The sequence below is a fragment of the Triticum aestivum genome, chromosome 7A, assembly GCF_018294505.1.
Source record: "Triticum aestivum cultivar Chinese Spring chromosome 7A, IWGSC CS RefSeq v2.1, whole genome shotgun sequence".
NCBI lineage: Eukaryota > Viridiplantae > Streptophyta > Magnoliopsida > Poales > Poaceae > Triticum > Triticum aestivum.
The window spans coordinates 49,945,333-49,966,170 of NC_057812.1; the positions used below are offsets into that span (position 1 = coordinate 49,945,333).

General features: G+C 45.3%; 1 protein-coding gene, 1 non-coding gene and 2 pseudogenes across 2 annotated transcripts; 2 read left to right on the forward strand and 2 right to left on the reverse strand.

Moving 5' to 3' along the window:
• Positions 1–889: 889 nt before the first annotated feature.
• On the forward strand, positions 890–962 carry TRNAA-AGC (transfer RNA alanine (anticodon AGC)). Its single transcript has one exon. It is a non-coding gene; the product is annotated as a tRNA-Ala (tRNA).
• A 1,206-nt stretch (positions 963–2,168) lies between these two features.
• On the reverse strand, positions 2,169–5,483 carry LOC123151516 (probable methyltransferase At1g29790). The gene is made up of 2 exons (XM_044571211.1): positions 4,092–5,483; positions 2,169–3,110 (listed from the first exon to the last, which is right to left on the reverse strand). Exon 1 carries the CDS (start codon positions 5,266–5,268, stop codon positions 4,135–4,137), a length of 1,134 nt encoding a protein of 377 aa, XP_044427146.1. The 5' UTR covers positions 5,269–5,483; the 3' UTR covers positions 2,169–3,110; positions 4,092–4,134.
• A 5,012-nt stretch (positions 5,484–10,495) lies between these two features.
• On the forward strand, positions 10,496–12,162 carry LOC123151390 (protein NRT1/ PTR FAMILY 2.11-like; annotated as a pseudogene).
• Positions 12,163–13,650: 1,488 nt separating this feature from the next.
• On the reverse strand, positions 13,651–16,749 carry LOC123152966 (L-type lectin-domain containing receptor kinase IX.1-like; annotated as a pseudogene).
• Between the last annotated feature and the right edge of the window lie 4,089 nt (positions 16,750–20,838).

Here is a 20,838-nt window from a genome sequence, read left to right on the forward strand (position 1 = left end):
TGTGGACCTCGACGTGGTTTCTTTATTTCTCAAGTGTGTTTGTACTCTGGTTTGCTTAATAGAATTTGATTACTATCAAAGTGAACACTTTGTATTTTCCATTTTTAAGTATATTTGAACCAACTGATTTGAACTAAACATAGGTTTATAATGTTTACATGTTGTTAGGAGTAAATAGCCCATTTTAGTTATTATTAATCCATATTTCCATGGAACCTTCAAGAGTAAGTAGAACCTGGCAAAGGACACAACCATTCACCTGCGGCTTCCCCCCCCCCCCCCTACGGACCGTGTTGGCCCTGTACAAATAGCAGTCTGCATCATCGATCTAGAACACATTTGATTTACATATCGTTGATGTCTCTTATCTTCCGCACAGCATATGTACTATTTTTTTAGCGGGGACACAACATATATACTATTGAAGGCTTTAAAATCAGGTAATCATCACCGTAGAAACTTTTCCAAACCTTGTAACTTAGCACTAGTTGGCTCTTCTCTTTGTCTTCACACACACTTAACAGTACTTGGTGCTGGAGGGTGGATGGTGTGAAGATTTTAGACAGTGGAACACCATGTAACACACTTGTATACCTTAGTTATTAATAATTTACAAAGTCAATAGGAGCCTCTCCTCTGTCAATTGATGCTAAAAAAAAACTGTCGCAAAAAAAAATTGATGCTAAAAAAAAGCGGCACAAACTGCCCTCTAGCGTTTGGGAGGGTGGTTTCGCAGCGATGAGGGTTTGGTCTGGTTCTCGGACAGGACCAACAATCCAAACTGACCTCCATTTGCAGTTTTGCACCTGCTTTGGTTAACATAACATGGTTCTTGCATGGACCTTACATTGCTTAGATGAGTTCCTGGATTACCATCAACAGCATACAAGGGGATGTAGCTCAGATGGTAGAGCGCTCGCTTAGCATGCGAGAGGTATGGGGATCGATACCCCACTTCTCCAATCCCTTTTTTTCTTACTTTTTGCAAATCTGAATACTTTAGAATCCAATGGACGCGCATTTCTTCTCATTTTCATCTTTTTGCAAGTTTAATTCCCTGGATGCGCATTTTTATCTTTTTGTAAGTTTAAGTTCTTTTATACATCTCGACTTCTCAAGGTGTTGCTGTGAAAACTGTCGCCATCTGAATCAGCTAAATTATCATCATTTTTTTATTGGTAAAAATAATGGAAACATCATGGTGAAACTGTCACCAAAGCAACCTACAAAACTTCATCCAGATAAAGATGGACTAGGAATTAGCACATTGATGGTAAAAGGAACAAGACCAGGTTACACTATGATGAACAAAACACTGGTCAGCAAATTTATAGAGTCAAATCGAGTGTCCAAAAAAAGCCAATCAATCTCGCCAATTCAGCATCCACATCAAGAGACAGTCACAACATTCCAGGATTTTTTTTAAAAGGCTCCAGATTACAGTAACCAACTCCGCCTATGTCTTCTAGGCATAGCCGGTCCCAAGCCCGGGTAAAGGAGGAGGGTTGTGATAGGCTTGGCGAGCCAACGTAAAAACTAGCCAGTCCCATAGGTATGAAACCCATTTGAGCGAGAATAGTACTAGGATGGGTGACCTCCTAGGAAGTCCTCGTGAAAGAGTTTCATATCTAAGGGTTGTGATAGGCTTGGCGAGCCAACGTAAAAACTAGCCAGTCTTTTGGGTATGAAACCCATTTGGGCGAGAGTAGTACTAGGATGGGTGACCTCCTGGGATAAAAGGGTTTCATATCTAGCCTACCCCAACTTGTTTGGGATAAAAGGCTTCGTAAGTAAGTAAGTAAGGCTCCAGATTACAGTAACCATCAATAAATTTAGTTCCGAAATGTTGAACATTCCCAAACGAATGGTCAACCTAATGCTCACCATCTCTGAAGTAAACAACAAGAGAAAGATCACTGAAATTGCTGAATTAGCACATTCACCTGGTCCATGAGTGGTCCTTTTTTTTTTGGTAACTAACAACACAAGGGACATGCAACAGCATCCTTACAGAAAATTAACGCCGTCTAATACCAGACTTCCAGCAGAACATAACATGGGAATCAGCAGAACAGAACATAACATAACATGAAAATTAACGCCGTCACTGAAATTGCAAGCTACAAATCTTCAACCAGATAAAGATGAACTGGGAATTAACACATTTATACCTGGTCCATTTTTTGGGGGGTAAAAGGAACAAACAGGTTCCACTATGATGGAAAAAAAAAGACATGGAACCTTACAGAAAATTAACCTTGTCACAGAAAATTAAGCCGGCCAACACAAACCTTGTCACAGAAGCAGCAGCAAAGAAAGACCCCAGCTAGCAACACTCACAAGATTATATATCACCGAAGTACCAACCTTTTTTCTGCCAACTGGTGAAAGCCGATCAACCAAAATTCATAACTTATTCCTACCCAGTTGCCAAAATCAGTAGGACCAATGTGTGCACTGAACATGAAAGATCAAAAATATTAAGCCACGAACCATTTCAACGACTAAAATGCCACAAATTCTCACCAAGGAATTAGCATTTCAAACTGCAACCACTCCCTAGTAACAACGAAAACTGAGAGCAAACAGGGGGGAACATTATAACAGGTCTATATAGGCATAACATGATGTACGTCGCATAACGGTAACAATGCAGCATTTCAGGCAGCCTTTACACTTTGGAGGAGATGTGTATGTGGAAGCTCATAATTTACATTCCATGAAGGAAGTGCTGCTCCCGGCTGATACAGCCATTCACTCATCCTGACCTTCATTTTGTAGGCAAGCAGATTGTGTATGTACAGGGAAGGAAAGCGCAGAAATCCCTGATTTCATCAGATGGTGCTCCTAGAATTGATAGTTTTATGTTCGGCAAAAAACTTTTACATGGCAACTCTTCAGTCTGCGGTTAAGAAAACTTCACATGTACTTCGGAGATATAGTGTATCCTCCTTTTCTAGACGCCTTAGACCATCAGAAATCCGAAGACTGAAAATCAGTGACGCTATGGCTGTATGAAATGCACTGACAACTATATTTTGATTGGTTTCTGATGATAAAAATCGGTTGTGTTCCTCCCTGCTCCAGAAGAAGCAAAGCACCGTAATAACCTGATCCATATGGACATGGTGTTGCTATAAATTAGTGCAATTGGATAGGGATAGGTCATATAATAACTCTGATACACGGTAAACTCATATAACTAACTATAATGAATTCATATCTGTAGGCCAGTGTCAAATAGAAAAACAACAAAATATGACATGATAGTTTTTGCATGACACGCAAATTAGCACAAAACATATATTGTTTCAGAAAATAAAAGCTATTCGTAATCAAGATTCAAGCACAAGATGTCAATAATTTTGTCAGTTAATAATTATTGCGATAAATACGATAAACAATTTTTGGACTATTTTGCTTATGCAGGTTTGCCTAAGCTAGATGGGAATTAATGATAGACAGATGGATTGAAAGGAGCTGCACAACATACTATCAATGATAGACCTGGATGGACCATATCATGGGTAGCTAGCTCGATTCGAACAGCGTCACTTAATTTCGCGTTCTTCCTGAAATGGAAGATCAGTACAGTGTACACCATTTGCTAACCTCTTCCACAAATTGCAACTCATCAATAGAGCAACAAAAGTAGCACTGCACGGCTTGTGTCCGATCTAATAGCATCAACAAATGTAGAAACTCCCTCTGATCCATATTTCGTGTCGCTCAAATGGATGTATCTAGCACTGAAGTACGTCTAGATACTTCCATTTTTTTTTTAGAAAAGGACGTCTAGATACTTCCATTTGAGCGACAAGTAATATGAATCGGAGGGAGTACAATCTTGCAGTTATTTTCAGTCACCATCTCTCAACATTCAACAACCAATGTAGAAGAGGTGTACAATCTTGCAGTTATTTTCAGTCACTATCTCTCAACATTCAACAACCAATGGAATCAAGCTAATCCGTAGCACCGGTTTCTTCCGTAATCTAAAAAATTCTGTGGCACCTATACGGCATTCACATTCACATTCCCCTCATCAAACTCTGCGAGCTACAAACAATTTGAAGGTACCGTCGTCGTACCTCTGATCAAGGAGCCTGGACTGAACAATCCTTGTGAATGATTTCAGCTTCTTGCCGGCTTTCGCAACACCACGGAGAGGTAGGTTGATGTCGCCGCGCCACCGGCCTTCTCTGCGGCGACCCACTTGAGCTTCTTGTAACCAAACCTGTCAATGAGCTTGGCAACCACCCGCCTCTTCTCCTCGCTCTGGCACAGGTAGCTGTCGATCCAGAGCAGCCCGCCGGCGCGCAGCACCCGGTCGACGTCGAACATGAAGAACTCCAGCGCCTCCGGCGTCGCCGCCTGCCCCATCGCGGGCGCCCCGGCCTCGTCCAGCGCCGCGGTGCCCACGTGCACCAGGTCGAACACCCCGTCGTAGAAGGGGAACCGGTGCGCCGGCGAGAGCAGCAGCGGGAACAGGCTCCTCGCCGCCACGAACTCGTTCATCGGTTTCCCGGCGCCGTCGAGCACGGAGGTGACGACGGTGACCCCGCGCTCCCTCATCCGGGCGGCGAAGTTGGCGGCGCCGCCGGCGACGTCGAGGCCGATCCGGATCTTGGACGCGCTGAGGCGCAGCACGTCGTCGGCGAGGAACTCGTGGCCGCCGCGCGCGGGGCCGGCCCAGCGGCGGTGGTCGAGGCCCATGCCGGAGGCCGGGAGCGGGGCGCGGGGCCCGCGGGAGAGGCACCGGCGGCGGGGCAGCGGCTCGCAGCCCTTGGAGACGAGGCGGCGCGGGAGGGTGGCGTTGCGCGGGCAGGCGGAGTGGGGCGCGTAGGACATGAAGGCCGAGAGGAGCGCCAGCGCGGACGGGGACCGGAGGCAGGAGGCCGCGACGGAGGCCGGCATGTGGGTGAGCCCCGTGCGCGCGTCGCGGCCGAGCGGCAGCGCGTGCGGGGTGAGGAAGAGGAGCAGCTCCGGGGGCAGGCCGTCCGGGAGGCGGGCGCCGGAGGAGGAGGACGCGCCGCCGATCTCGAGCGCGATGGCGGCGACGTGGGCGGAGAGGTTGGAGGTGGGGGTTGTGCTGGCGGCGGGGTCGTGGCGGGGAGGGGCGGCGAAGAAGGCGAAGAAGGCGAGGAGGTTGGTGCAGAGGAGGGAGAGCAGCATGAGGAGGTTGAGCGGCGCCGGGGAGCAGAGGCAGGAGAGGGGCCCGCCGTGGCGGCGGCGGGACGCCGGCAGCTTCAGGGACACCGACCCCATGGCGCGCGCCGCCGGCTCCGGTGCTCCCCCGAGCGCGCGAGGAGAGGGAGGGAAGGCAGCGGCTTTTGCGAGCTCGGCTAGTGGGAGCTCCGGCGCGGTGGCGAGGGATCTCGGGCTCTGCTCCGGGCGCCGGCTTGCTCAGCGAGAGCGAGTGGAGTGGGGACTCTGGGAGTGAGTGAGATAGCGAGGACAGAGGGGGTTGTCGTTGTGTGTGACATCCGGTCTCGTAGATAACTTAATTTATTTGTTATCCCAAACATAGTACACATTTCTTTTGTTCTAAAATACATCAGGTTCTAGGTTTGGCCTAATTCATTTTTTAAAGTTTTTAGAGATTCCTTGCATTGTTTGTTGGATTAGGTTTAACTTTTTTGACCAAACTGCGAGCGCGGAACTGTAGGAGATGAAATACTCCCTCCACCCTTTAAAGAGTGTACTTTCAATTTTATTGGAGGCTCAAACTATCTCAAAATTTGACCAAGTTTATGCAAAAATATATCAATGTTTGTGAAATCCAATAGGTATATGATTAAAGTATATTTTATTATAAATCTAATGCTACTAATTTGATGGCATAAATGTTGATGTATTATTATGTAAACATGGTCAAATATAAAAAAGTTTGACTTTCCAAAAAAGTTGAAAATACACTTTTTAAAAGACGGAGGGAGTAGGGACGAACGTCTTTTTAACCGTTCGATCGATTTAAGCGTGAATCTTCTAGCAGAGGACAGCAGCTACGTCGGGCAAAGGAAATTGATTGGGGAAAACACAACGCATCCACTTGCCTTCGCACCATTCACAAGAGCTTTGTCATGTTTTGTCGTCAGTTTTTACTGTTTTGCCATGTCATGGTTTTTGTCATAGGTTTTTGCCACGTCGGTTGAGAACTATGAGTATTTTTGTCATAGTTTTGCCATGTCATAGTATGACCATTGTTGATTTTTGCCATGGCAAATTGTGCTTACTTTAGTTGTTTCCCCCATGGCAAATTTGCCACAATTTTTGCATTGGTTTTCATACAAGATTTGCCATCATAATGGTAAAATTTTCTTCTCTATATCCCTAACATGGCAAATAAATATTTGTTCATGTGGCAAATTTCATATTGGTCACATGGCACATTAGTAACATTTTATTTTTCTATAGGCTTTCTGTTCATAAAACGGCAAATTCAATTTTGGTCACATGGCAAATTCATTTATTGTCATATGGTAAATCTATAACATATTTTATTTTTGGTTACTGAGGACGACGGTGATGAGAAAGAGGATCAACAATTGCGGAGTACCTGGTCAGCGCTTGTATGGAGGGGCGCGGCAGGCAGGAGGGACGTGGCGCCGCCGTCGGCTCCCGGCGAGGTGACAACATTCCAATATTTTGTTATAAAGATTCATCGAAAGTACAAAACACCTCAAACATAATAAAAATTACATCGAGGTCCATGAACCACCGTACGACCATTGCGCCGCCAGAACGAGTCGCCAACGTGCCGCTGTCACCGCCCCCAGACCAGAGCCGGCCCGACCTTGTCGATGACAGCCGGAAAGTCTTCATGCACGCCCCCCCTAAGGACCAGCGCCCCGGAGCCGCAGTCGTCGCTGTTGAATCCTTGAATAGATCTAAAGAACCGGACACCATATATGACAAGAAAACCTAACCTCGTTGCCCCGAGGAGCTGGCAGGAATCTACGCCGGAGCTCCGTCTAATCCATCCCAACAGTCGAACTTGAGGAGGACCAGAGCCTGGAAGACTAACCCGAAGAAGAAGTGTCGCCATCCGTCCAAACACCACCCCTGCGAAGACTAAAACCCTACCTATCTACCTGTACCCATTTTAAGTTTGATGGGTGTTGGAATTGAAGTTTGAGTTTGAATTAAGTTTAACCAGTTTTCAATCAGTTTTAGACAAAAGGGGTCAATTTTTTTTTTTTAAAAAGGGCCAATCCTTATTGAAGGGGGCAAGAACTATAAGCATCAAAACCATAGAATATATAGTCACATAGCATTGCAAACATCGTAAGGTCTAGATAGTCAAAATATTGCCTGTGTTAAGAAATATAAATGAAAATTGCATGTATATTAAATTGAATTGAAGTCGGTTCTCTACGACCACATTGGTCAAAGCTCTTGATAATTTGTTGAGTACTCAACTTAGGTCTTCTCACATCATGTGTTTTTAACTTGACACTAGTAGAGAAATGGTTACCCACAACTTTAATTGTTGGCATGCCAGCTATCCACGCCGTCACTTTTTTTCCAAATAGTAGTGGTGTTGATATATTTGGGACCCCTTTATAGTTTTGTGGTGGCATGACTTTTTGTAACACGCCACACGTTTGTGGGACCAGGTGTACTGGCTAGAGACAAGTTAGTGGTGGTGTGTGACTCCTATGCACGCCGTAGGTACTTATACTAGTGGTGGCATGCTTGTTCTCGCATGCAACCACTAGCCTTTTCATATGTAAGAGTATTGGCATCCTCCTTGTTCCTCAAACAATTTCACTTTGTCCACAACAATCTTCTCCCTAAGTAGCTCCTCTTAGTTTCTGATCTTCACCTAGTAGCTATGTGGCCGATAAAGGACCCATCAGAGCTTGTAGAATCAACATGAGCCCCTTGTGCGAGCCCATGTTGGCCAAGAGTGTCGAAAGATTGGGGATCCACCATCTTCAACTATTTAATTTTGTTGAGTATACTTAAGAGCAAAATAATAGAATGTAAAAAAAATCAACCCAAAAAATAAACTATATATAAAAATAAAATCTAAAAAATAAATATATTATAACAACAATATTAAAAAATTAAAACAGAAATAAATGAAACCTAAACAAAAATGAATTAAATAAAAACAAATAAAATAAAATGTGAATAGAAAATTGCCTAAAAGATTGGAATAAATAAACTATATATTAAATATAAATATAAATAAAATGTATAAAAATGAATTAAAATAAACTATATTTAAAAATTGCAATAAAAAGTAAAAATAATTAAAATGTAAGTGAAACATAAAATAATAAAATAATATTGATAAAAATAAACTATATATAAACATTAATAAAAATGGACTATATTTAAATAATGTAAAAAAATTGGGTCCCTTTTCAACTTAAATTTCCCATGCTTTATCATCTAGATTATCGCATGTATCATAAACGTTGACAAATAAAGTTGGTGGCTCATGTACAGGCTCACTCAAATTATTATCATCCCCATCTTGAGTTTTCATGCGCACTTGCAACATTGTCGCCGTCAACCAAGTTTTCATTCCCACTCGCAGCATTGTCAACCCCATCTAAGTATGCATTGGGTTATTTTTTAACAATGTCAATGGTTAAATTCAACTAGTTAACATTTCTAGCACTAGTATTTGATTCTTGGTGTGGAATAGTGAAATCGATGATTTTTTATGCTGTGAAAGGTTTTCCAGTACACTACAAACATCTATCGGTTTGGCCGTGTACATGTAGGCCACATGCTGCAATGATTTTGGGCATCACAGTTTGCAGTAGACGCGTTATCCTACAAAGTTGTTCTCCCATTGTTGCAAACCTTGCCTTCTATGTTGGATATGTTGTGGATGTTTTTTTGTTGTACGATTTGTTTCAAGCAATGGTGGTCTGTTGCATACATGAAAGATCATGTATGGATGAAAATGTTGCAAGGTGGATGGTTGAGCAAAACCATCGTTGATTGGACCCAGCAGAAACTAAGATTTGTAAAATGAAATTACACACCTACTGCAGACGCCGTTGGTGCCCGTGATTTGTTGCAAGACAGGTAGTTATGTAGCAGTGTTCCCAATTTGGTGCATCTAGCTACTGGCATTAATTGACTAATTAGTTAATTAATCTATACCAATATAAAAAGGCCCAAAGGGGCAGATCCAACTGATCTCGACCATCGAACTAAGTCAATCCAACGACCTAGACTGCTCCAATGGCGAGCGTTAAACGTGTTTAACGTGTAATTAATATCATACCAAATATTACACTAATCACATGATTAACACATAATAACATACCTAATATTAACATGCAATTAATATATTGCCTAAAATTAACATGCGTTGCACGTGTGCATTAACATGCAATTAATATAGATCACACAGGCGCGCACTTTTCTTGTGACTGAATTCCCTTGCTAGGCATTGAGTGCACAACGGTAGTGAGTGATGCACAGTGGGCATGGACATGTAGACGCCTCACCAATATAGATTGCAGCTGCCCTGCTCGGCCCAAGCTCCTCTACGCATGGTTTTTTTGGTTTGAACTAATGATAATCGACGTGTGGTGCTTCTCATTCACACACACAAACATGCATGTAGAAACCGTCAACCGCACATTTTTATGAAGCAAATTATGAACCCCAATTATTTGCCTTCGAGCTCCAGCTATGGCTATGGCTCCACAAAATCAGATGGAGGACTTAACTCAGGCTGTTCCTTTCTACATTTATGTACAGTAGGTTTCACTGTGTGTGTGAGAGAGAGGGGGAGAGCGAGAGGATGGCCTTTTGGCTGTGTGTGTGTGTTATATCTTTCCTTCTTATAAAAATTGAAGTTGGTGGTGAGTTCACATGTGGGATGAACAACCTTCATCGATCAATAAAAATTACACCCTTACCCACATGTAGGACTAACAACCCTCCAAGATACATAAATAAACAAATATATTTTTATATTTTTACTCACATGTGAGACCTAAAACAAATAAACAAGTACACTACTACTTTCATGTGAGACGAACACTTGCAAAATGCACAAATAACAAATGCAAAAATATGACCCCAGCTCAAAATTATGCTAGTAAGAAGTGACATTTTATAGCTTCGTAGCAACGCATGGGCATTGTGCTAGTTTGTGAAATTGTGTATGCAAAACAGAACGCTTATGCTTCCTCAGTGAAAATTACAAAGTTGAGTGCCATAAAAATGTAAAAAAAAATTGCAAACAAACAAACAAAGGACAAGAACATGTATATGTAATGTTTTCGTTTTTTTTTCTACGTCCATGAAAGCATTTCTGGCATGCAGAAACATATGTTCCCATGAGTCAAACTGGAAATCCAAAACTTTGCTACGATCGCTTGGTGTGTGTGTGTGTGTGTGTGTCTCAGTATCTTTCAAGCAGTTAAGATCCTACACTCTGGCGGTCTGGCCGGTGGTTGGCTTATTTAAGCCGGCCGGCCTCTCCTCCTCTACTTCCTGCACGGCATCATCTTCAGCCAGCAAGCACACTAGCCACCTACCCACATATTTCTGTTTTTATGCGTGCTTCGTGCTTGCATAGTGCCAAGTAAGAGATGGACGCCGAGCCTCGGCAGCAGCCGCAGGAGGAGGGGACGGTGAAGGAGCAGGACTCCGGCGATGGCGCCGACGCCGAGCCCGTCCACAACCACCGCGGATGGAAGGCCATGCCGTACGTCATAGGTGATTGCCACCTCAGTTTGTTTCCTCTGCATGCAGATGGCAGATTGCTACACGTCTTCTCCGGCACCAGCAACCTCGCCACCGTCCTCGGCGCCTTTGTCAGCGACACGTCGCGGCATTGCCAGCTTCTTCAACTGGTACTACTTCACTTTCACCATAGCCATCATGCTCTCTGCCACCGTCATCATCTACCTCCAGAGCAACGTCAACTGGGCGCTGGGGCTCGCCGTTCCCGCTGTGCTCATGGGCATCTCATGTGTCGTCTTCTTCATGGGCACCCGCCTCTACGTTCGTGTCCGCCCTGAGGGCAGCCCCTTGACTAGCTTTGCACAGGTCCTCGTCGCCGCCGCCCGCAAGCGCCACCTCCGGCGAGCTCGTAGCGTCGCCGAGCTGTTCGACCCACCGCACCGGAGCAAGCTTGTCTCCAAGCTGGCCTACACCGACCAGTTCACATGCCTCGACAAGGCGGCCATGCGGACCCCTGAGGACGCGCTCTGCTCTGACGAGAAGACGCCAGTGAACCAATGGAGGTTGTGCACGATACAACAGGTGGAGGAGGTGAAGTGCTTAGCGCGCATCATCCTGGTGTGGTCGTCGGGCATCGTCTACTTCGTGGTGCTCACCCAGCTTGGCACCTACGTCGTGCTCCAAGCAGCACAAACCGATCGCCGGATCAGCAGCGCCAGCAGCTTCGAGATCCCGCAAGGCTCCTTCATCGTCTTCTCCATGCTCTCCCTCACGCTGTGGATACCAGTGTACGACCGGCTGGTGGTGCCGGCGCTCCGCCGCTTCACCCAGCACGAGGGCGGCATCACCCTGCTCCAGCGCATCGGCGTCGGGCTGGCGCTCTCCGTCGCGACGATGCTGGTGTCGGCGGCCGTGGAGCACCGACGACGGCGCTGGACCGCCATGACGTCGTGCTTCTGGCTGGTGCCGCAGCTGCTGCTGGCGGGCTTGTCGGAGGCGTTCGGCGGCATCGGGCAGCTCGAGTTCTTCTACCGGCAGTTCCCGGAGAACATGCGGAGCGTGGCGGGGGCGCTCTACTGCCTCGGGTTCGCCCTCGCGAGCTACGCGAGCGGGGTCATGGTGACGGTGGTGCACGGGCGACGAGGGGGCGGGACGGGGAGCCCGACTGGCTGGCGCAGGACCTGGACCAGGGGAGGGTCGACCTGTTCTACCTTGTCACCGCTGCTATCGCGGCCGTCAACCTCGTATACTTCGTTGTCTGCGCGCGGTGGTACAGGTCCAAGGAGTCCGACGACAACGACGACGACAGCGACGGCTCCCATGCCGGCGATGACGTCGAGCTCGTCGAAGGAAGACCGCAGAAGTCCGCGAGTTCGGCGTCGGTTTAGCTTAGTTATTATAGGCCGTGATGCATGGATTGGTAGATTATGACTGGACATGTATGTATGTATTGTATACGATGATAGTAGAATGATGCACCAGGCATTCAAGAAACTAGATGATACCCCGCATGTTGTTGCAGGAATATTTTACAATATATCTCAATGTGATTCATTGTATGAAACATATATAAAAGGGTAAAACTGAAACTTTATATAATTTATTATGTTTGATCACTATATAGTTGTAAAATATTTACTTAATATAAATAGAATAATAGAATAGAAATTCCCATGTGGAGATAGGTATTTTTTTCATGCATGTTTCATGATGAAGTGGCATGCTTGCATGTTGCGAGACATATGATAGCGAGTGTGGACCTTTTCTCGTGCATGTTGTGCGATGATGTGGCATGCTTGCATGTTGAGAGAAATAGTTAGTGAGGGCTAGCTATTTATGTATAGAAGCTGGCATGCAAAAGCAGAGCATCACAACATAGAGAGGCAGCTCCAACATTAATATTTACCATCGCTTGCATGCGTCAGTGTCACGACCGATCAGCTAGCTGCAAGGGCAGCAGCGCGACTTGGCTGCCGAGTCTTTCGTATATGAATAGTACTCTGTGAGTAGTCATGACGGCCAGGGGATTGCATTTCTGAAAGTACTCTTATCTAATGCGTGATGGGTTACTTGCAACTTATAAGTACCGCAATCCGTAGATGATCACGGGCACAGATGCTCTTTGGTGAACAGTAAAAACAAAAAAAAGTAGTTGGCAAAACTTTAAAAAGAAAATAATTTATACATACAAGATGAACAATTTTTCTAATGGAGTGCAAAACTTCGTGGAGCTTTGACATCACAGGAGCTCGGGACAGAAAAAAGAAACTCATTGCTCCAAATCTATTTTTTTAACCTTTCTCATAACTGATTTTTATTTTTTGTCCAGAACTCCTCCGATGGCCAATTGCCATGAAATTTCGCACGCGCTTAGAAAACATGTTCATCTTTTACGTACCAAAAAAAATCAGATTTTTATACATAAACATGTGGGTGCTCGGTCAGAGCCAAAGGAGGAGAGGGGATTCATCACTAGCTGCTTCAAGAATAAGCCCGTGGGTGCCCTAGATCTGGAGGTGCTGATCCTGCTCTTTTAGCCGTTGTGGTGGTAAAGTGAGTTTAGAGTTACAATCTGCCGACAAAAGTTCAGCTATACATGGATCACAAAAGAAGTGGTGGTAAAGTGAGTTAGCGGGTATTGGTACTAACCTTTAAGAAGAAACAGAATAAATAAAAACTTGCACACAACTTTGCACTTTTTTAGTATATGTACAAGAAATAAATATATAATAGTGCAGTTTTCACATGAATACTATTTATACACATGTTATATAGTACTTGTGTGTATACAATTTACACTCACCCAAAGTCCCAAAAATACACATAAAAACAGAGTAAAAATAGAAAAGAAAAAAACATACAAACACGAAATGGGATTAAGCCCAATAAGGAATCGGTTGACCCACGATAATGGTCAGCCAAAAATTTCAGCCCAAAGCATGACAACACACACAACAGGAAAAAAAACAAGGAGCGTGAATCTTGAGACAGAGATCAATGGTTCAAAAATCGAGTGGCCCAAATACATTTTTCAGCTGGTTGACATATAGCTAAAGTGAGTTTGCTCGGTGACTTGTGTAAATCCGATGATGTGTTTCAATTCTAAAACACGAAAACCTTTGTAAAGGTTGAGTGATGGTACAACTAATAATGTAATTAAACACAACGAGTGCATGTTTAAAACAAACGAGTCCTACTGCATTTCAGAACGTAAATGCATTTGTTCCATAGTAAATACTCCAACTTCCACAGGAAAATGACTGGGCTTTTTTCCGGGTGCGATCAGAGCAGCGTGTGGTCTGTCTCGTTTCAGCAAAGATGCTTGAGTCAAGCTCGACTGAGTGGCGGCCGCGCCGTTGATTGGCGTGTTACCGCCGATGAAGATGTGCAGCTCCCTGTACCACTGACCGGTGGCATGTAGCTTGCAGCCGGCATCCTTGAGGGGAGGGGAGGGAGGGGCGCCTCAAACCGCAACACGTTGAGAGCCTGCCTGATAGACGGTCTCAGCTTCAGATCGAGCTGAGCACACCAAAGCCCGACGATCAGCATGCACTCCATCTCCCGGGCATCGAATTCTCCTCCAATCCGTGTGTCGGCGGCATCCAGGATCTTCCCTCTTCCATACGAGCTCCAGACCCACTGAGCCAGGTGGACCGCATCTTCATCATCATCTTCTTCTTCTTGGTGAACCACCACCACGGGTCGTCTGCCGCAGGCGATCTCCAGGAGGACAACGCCGAAGCTGTAAACATCTGACTCGGCGTTGGCCTTGCCAGTGATCATGCATTCTGGATCCATGTATCCCATTGTGCCGGCGTGCACCATAATGAAGCAATGTGATACTCCCTTCTTTTTTATTTACTCCATGTATTAGCTTTGGTCAAAGTCAAGTTTTATAAACTTTGACAAAATTTATAGACAATAATATTAACATATACAATAACAAATTACTACCATTAGATTCATTATTGAATGTACTTTCACATCATATAGATTTGTTACGGTAAATATTTATATTGTTTACTATAAACTTGGTCAAACTTTATGAAGTTTGATTTCAGTTAACTCTAATATGCAGAGTAAATAAAAATGGAGTGAGTAGTAATATGCAGAGTGAGGTGCTTCTTCTCTGGTGGGCGTACCTAACCGACCATGGAAGAATGGCATTATTGGCAGCGCAGAGATGCCTGTCGAGGCTGCCGTTGGGCATCAACTCGTAGACGAGGAGCAACTCACGGCCTCCATGGCACCAGCCGATAAGCTGCACAAGGTTCTTGTGGCGAAGCCGGCTTATGACCCTCACCTCAGAGGCATACTCCTTCCTCCCTTGCTTCGAGCCCTTGGAGACTCTTTTGATGGCCACGTGAAGGTCCAGTTCCTTGAGGAATCCTTTGTACACCGAGCCGAAGCCCCCTTGCCCGAGCTTCTTATCGTCGGAAAAGTTGTCGGTGGCCATGGCCAAGTCGCTGTAGCAAAACCACTTGGGCGCGGTTCCTTTCTCGAAGTCTTCTTCCATGCTCTGATTGTCATCAAAGAAGCCGGCCTCTGATAGCCCTTGCTCCGTTGCTCGGTGATGGTTTTTCGCCCGGTTTCGCCGTAGGAGGAAACAGATCAAAGTGACGAAAACGAGCAAAAACCTACAGAGATGCCGACCAGAAGCCCGGTTCTGTTCCGAGGAGGCGAAGATTCTGTGAAAGAATTCCAAGCAGAATGACACTGGATTAGCATGCGTCTCGCTGGTTCAATTCAAACATGCGCAACATGTGACTAGACTAACACGGAGGTGAACACTAACCTCCGTGAGGCAACAACGTCTTTGTTAAGTTTTGGTGCCCGCACCCGTAGTTTTCACCGTACTCAACTTTGAGCATGTCGCAGTACATCTTGTAGTAGCGGGCCCGGTCCTTGGCCGGCGGGGTCGCGTAGCCCTTGCCGCACTCCGCCGAGCCGTTGAAGATGTTGGTGGTCATGCCGTAGCCCGGGAGCATCCCCGCGTCGACATCTTGGGCAGAAGGCGTCCAACCATTGGTCATCACGGCGTGACACGATGGTTTGGGCGCCTGAGGCGTCATCCACCACCAGATTGCCGTCTTGAACGCCACGACGGGGTTCGTGGACATCAGGTCCGGGTTGTCTAGGAGGTCCAGCCCCAACGCCTCCCCGGCTTGTCGGTAGTTGAAGTCGCTGTGACAATGAACTATGTAATTGCTATGATTGCTAAATCTCAGTCGACTGAGAGTCAATTATGTTCGTGATATCTTACGTGAAAATCCATGCAAATTTTCTTTTCTAATTTGTCTATCTTCTTTTTATATTTGTGTTACTTGACTGAGACTTGTTTATGTCTCAGTCAACTGAGATCTAGCCACACCTATTTACTAATATGAAACTCACACTAGATTCATGTCCAGAAAAGAATAGAGAAACGATATGATGTACACTTCCTGTCATACTATTAAAATATATATATATATACATATATATATATATATATATAAGCGGGGCAAAAGCCTGTTTCATGTTTCTTACTAGGTCAGCTGTACTGGGCCTCGTCCGTAGTAGCGCATGATCACTGGATTTTGCTCTTTCACAAAGCAGTAACTTGAGGTCATAGCCTGATAGCATGTTACACCCCTCGATCCATATTAATTGTTGCTGAGTTAGTCCAATTTTAGTACAAAGTTGTACTAACTCAAAGACAATTGAAATAAATCGGAGGGAATAGTGAAAGCATAAGCGTCATCTCGCATCATACCAACGGTTTCGTGGGAGGTCTGCCCGAAGAAGGCGGCGAGCTCCCGTCTGCGGGTCTTGTCGTCCCCGGTGGTGCCGAAGGCTCACGGCCTTGACGAACGCGTCGTAGGTGTAGAACGCGCCACCCTCGCAGCTGCCTTTGCTGCGGTTGCTCAGCATGGCGTCGAACTTCTCCTGGGTGATGATCGACGGCACGCCGGCACCCGCGAGCAGCGCCGCGCAGCCGGCGAAAGCGAGGAGCCCGAAGACCCTCATGTTCGCGCGTGAGGCCTGAGCCGAGCGAGAACAGTGTGGTTTTATCACAATCGCAAGGCTGTGAAGCTTTTGCTTTTGTGTTTGGATGAAAGCAAGGTTGTGGTCAGGAACTCTCATCTTTTACGGCCTGGAGCCTGCACGCCCGTGGAATCGTGGTCCATACGCTGCGAACACCTGCACCGGTTCATACGGCGTACAGGAATGTTTTGTGGCTAGTCTTGGGCAGAAGACTTAGACTAGGCCATTGTTTGGCCACCTACGAGGCATCGACAGCGCATTGCATCGAGTACCATCAGCTCGTAGTTACTACCCCCATCCTATAATATAAAAGCGTGTTCGACATTAATGTATATATGCTAGTGTAGAAAACGCTTTTTACAATATAGGACGGAAGGAGTCGTTTGGCGTCATTGGTAGTATTTTCCTTTGCATAGCCCCACAACTTCTGATTCAAACTCTCTCTTCCTCCTCACTGGGGACACCGACCTTGACGTGGACCAAATACCGCACAGTACCATAGATCACCGTCATGTTGTTCTCGCCGTTGTCGTTGTTGCTGCAAGCATCGCTACACAAATCCACTTGTCCGGCACCAATTGGTTGTAGCCGTGTGCATCCCCATCGGTGCAGAGTCATATTACCTCCGTCTCAAATTATTTGTCTTAAATTTATCTAAATCATGTATCTAATATTAAAACATGTCTAGATACAAGCAAGTAATTCGAGATGGGGAGTATTATTAAGCCCCTCATATTGCACCCTCTGTGTGTGATGAAGGAATCGCTTACTTTATAAATTACGTGTGATGGTTTGTGGGTCGCCCACTAGAGAACAAACGTGTGTGATATCATGCGGACGGGTTGCATGGACGATTGTGTTTGTGTGTTGTACAACTGCACATGGTATGAGAGGCTAACTGTCTGCGATACTCAGGCGGTTAAACACACTAGCCGAATGCCTGTGCGTTGCCACGGAACAATAAACTTAGACATGAAACATTGCTAAAAATAAATCAAATATAATTTCATAACTATATGTTTGAGCGGTGATACGCGCCGACGCGCTGACCCGAATTTGGGCCAGTCGGCCTCCAGCCGTCCGATCCAGCAGGCAGGAGCCATTCGTTCCGCCTTCCCGCACGTCATCGTCTTCTTCCCCCTCTCCCCCATGTACGCGTCTTGGTTTAGATCCACCGGTGACATGTCCCTGCCCCAACCACCGCGAGTTGTGCTCCGGCGAGACACAAAAGCACCCGTGTCCTTTCCCTCACAGTTACTGCTCGTCACAGCACCGAGCTGCTCGTCGTCGCAACCTCTCTTGGATCGCCGATGTCACATTTTTCTGCTCCGGCGATGGTAGCAAAAGAAATCGTTGGTTCCAGCTTTCCCGAACAACGTTTCCAGCTTTTCTGGTCGTAGCATCGGCGGCGACAACTTCAGCATTGCCGCTTGCAGCATATACGGCCACGAGTCGTAGCCTTTTCTGTTGCCGGTTGTAGCATTTTCTCCCGTGGGATGCATCTTCCTTGGTCGCCAGTAGCAGTCGTCTACCTCACAGGCCAAAAAAAATCACCGTCGCTGATGCAACAAAAATTGGCTGCTGGTTGTAGCTTTTTCTAGGGCGGTTGCATCTCTAGCGCCTGAGGTTGCAGCTTCCACAGGCCACGACCCCTCGTTGCAGCCCCGATGCTGACCTTTGCTGTCCGCATCTTCACTCCGCCGCTTGCAGCAAAATGGTCAATGAGTTGTAGATTTTTCTTTTGCCAGTTGAGATTTTTGTTCCGCGGGATGCATCTTCATGGTGGCATGTAGCAAACAAGGACGCCGGTTGTAGCAATTTGTAATGCCGGTTGTAGCTCGCAGCTCCGATGATGTCCTCGCCCATCCCATTCCCATGTCAGGTGCACCCCGTCGTCGCAGCTTCTCATGCCTTGGGTGTACCTCGCCATCACAGTTATGCATCTGGAGATGGTGAGCTGGGAGAATCGCTGGCCGTGCGGAGAGGAACTGGAGATGGTGAGCTGGGAGAATCGTCGGCCATGCATAGGATGACGACCTCACCGGTGAGATTGGGCTGCAGCTAGGCAGGGGCCGATGCGGGGCGGACGACGGCCTCGCCGGCGAAATTGGGCTGCAACGGGAGGGGGGGGGGAGGATGCAGGGGTAGAGAGTGGCCTCGCATATGCGATGGGCCTACAGCGGGCAGGGCGATTTGCGGGGCTTGCAGAAATAGGATCGCGTGGTAGCGGGCGACCGGCCAAAGCTTCGGCCGGCGTGCCATCTCCAAACATTTTCCTATATGTTTTGAGAACAGAGTTGTAGATGCCATACATATATTTCTTGCAATCAGTTCAAAACAAATCGAACATATTTCTCTTCCATGTAGTTCTTTGGTAAGTCAATTAATTGCATGCTAGAGTATTAGAAAGTAGTAGTAGTTGGCTAAGGAGTAAAATGTAGAACCGACACACTTATGATAAACATGCTCATAGTTTCCTGTCGGTCGAGTGTTGCTCCTCTGGCTATTGAACATCCGATCTTGTTGCCAACCTGTTGTATGAGCCAAATCAATTGCAAAAGCTAGTTTCTTAGTGTCTGAATTCAGGACAAACTGCAATTCGTACTTCAGCTGGTGTAGTAGCAGTACACACCTACCTTCTGTGGTACTTCAGTTGTCTTTCACTCCAAGGATGTTGAGAATCATACAAAATATGGTTCTGGTTTATATATATTAGCAAGGCCACAAAAGACACCTCACTTGAGAGTACCACAAAATTCCAACACAATTGTTCTGGGCAGGCTCTCTACATGGTGAATTAATACTTTTCCGTGTGCACTATGCAATAAATTAAAATTGCACAAGAGTTTTTTGCCAATGGTATAAGAGTTTTAGTAGTATCCTCCTAAAACTAATTTTGGTACTATAATGTTTGTTACTAATGGGAAGTTAAGAAGATATGATATGTTATAATAATCTATGCAAGCAGGTCGCCTATACAACTAAATGTCATTAAAAGCAATACACTGGCCTAGTTTCCTTCATTGTAAAATATAGGGTGCCCAAGGCTTCATAGATAAGAACATAGTAATGCAAAACAAAGAGAAAGAAAAAAACCCGGTTAACTTGTTGATATCAAATTTCTCCAAGAGCCTTTGAGATGCTCCTGGGAGGCGCAGTGTAATGGCTTTACAAAAAAGTAATGCATATTATCTGAATTTTTCTGGGTTTATATCATTGCATGATGTGATAAAAATGTTCAGGTAACAGGAACTTTAGTATACACTCAAAGGAATAAACAAGATTAATCGTCTATTTCTACGTGGAGCTGAATACAGTTCACAACCACAGAAAATTATACAGACATAAAATAGACTACGACCACAACCACACAAACGAAAACAGTCAATATTTTTGTCCTTACGTCGATACCTCAACAGCAAAATTTCTATTTCATTGCCAAGCACAACCTACAGATCGAATCACATTACTGCTACAGTTGGTGAGATATTGTCAAGCTTAGTGAAAAAAACAAAAAAAAAATCATAATGTACCATCCCTTTAGCTGGTGACCTCTTGGAGTTAAGTATATATGATTTCCAGAAACAAGAAGTGAGATATTGTATCCGGGCCTCACCCAAACACACTTCTGTTCATTCTCTTGTTGTTTATGTTCAATAACCAACAATAGAAAATGGTGTAAAGAAAGACCAACATAATAAAATGGGTTGCAACACATAGTCAGTAACCTCTAGCTAGGTGCATGCCATATTTCTTTTATAAAAATCAGAACAAAGTTATTTATGTGCATCTCTAGTTAGAAACCAACTGAAAATTAATAAAATCTCTGAGGTGAAAACACATAAAAACTAATGGACTAAGAAATAGCAGGATTGAGCACCAAATCCCAGGGGTTGCATGTTTGATAGGGTAATCGTTAAGACTAAGGTCGATCATGATGAACGAAAGCCTGCACAAATGGTCAAATTCTATAAAAAAACAACAAACAAAGAATATTCAGAGGACTGTCAACTAACACCTCAGGGAGCATTTTGAAGCAGGCAAATATCATGATTAACATGATTCTCAACAAGTTAAGAATTGTACCTTAAGCTTGACCTCCTATATGAAGTATCTTATAGTACAACATAGCAAGGTAGCCTA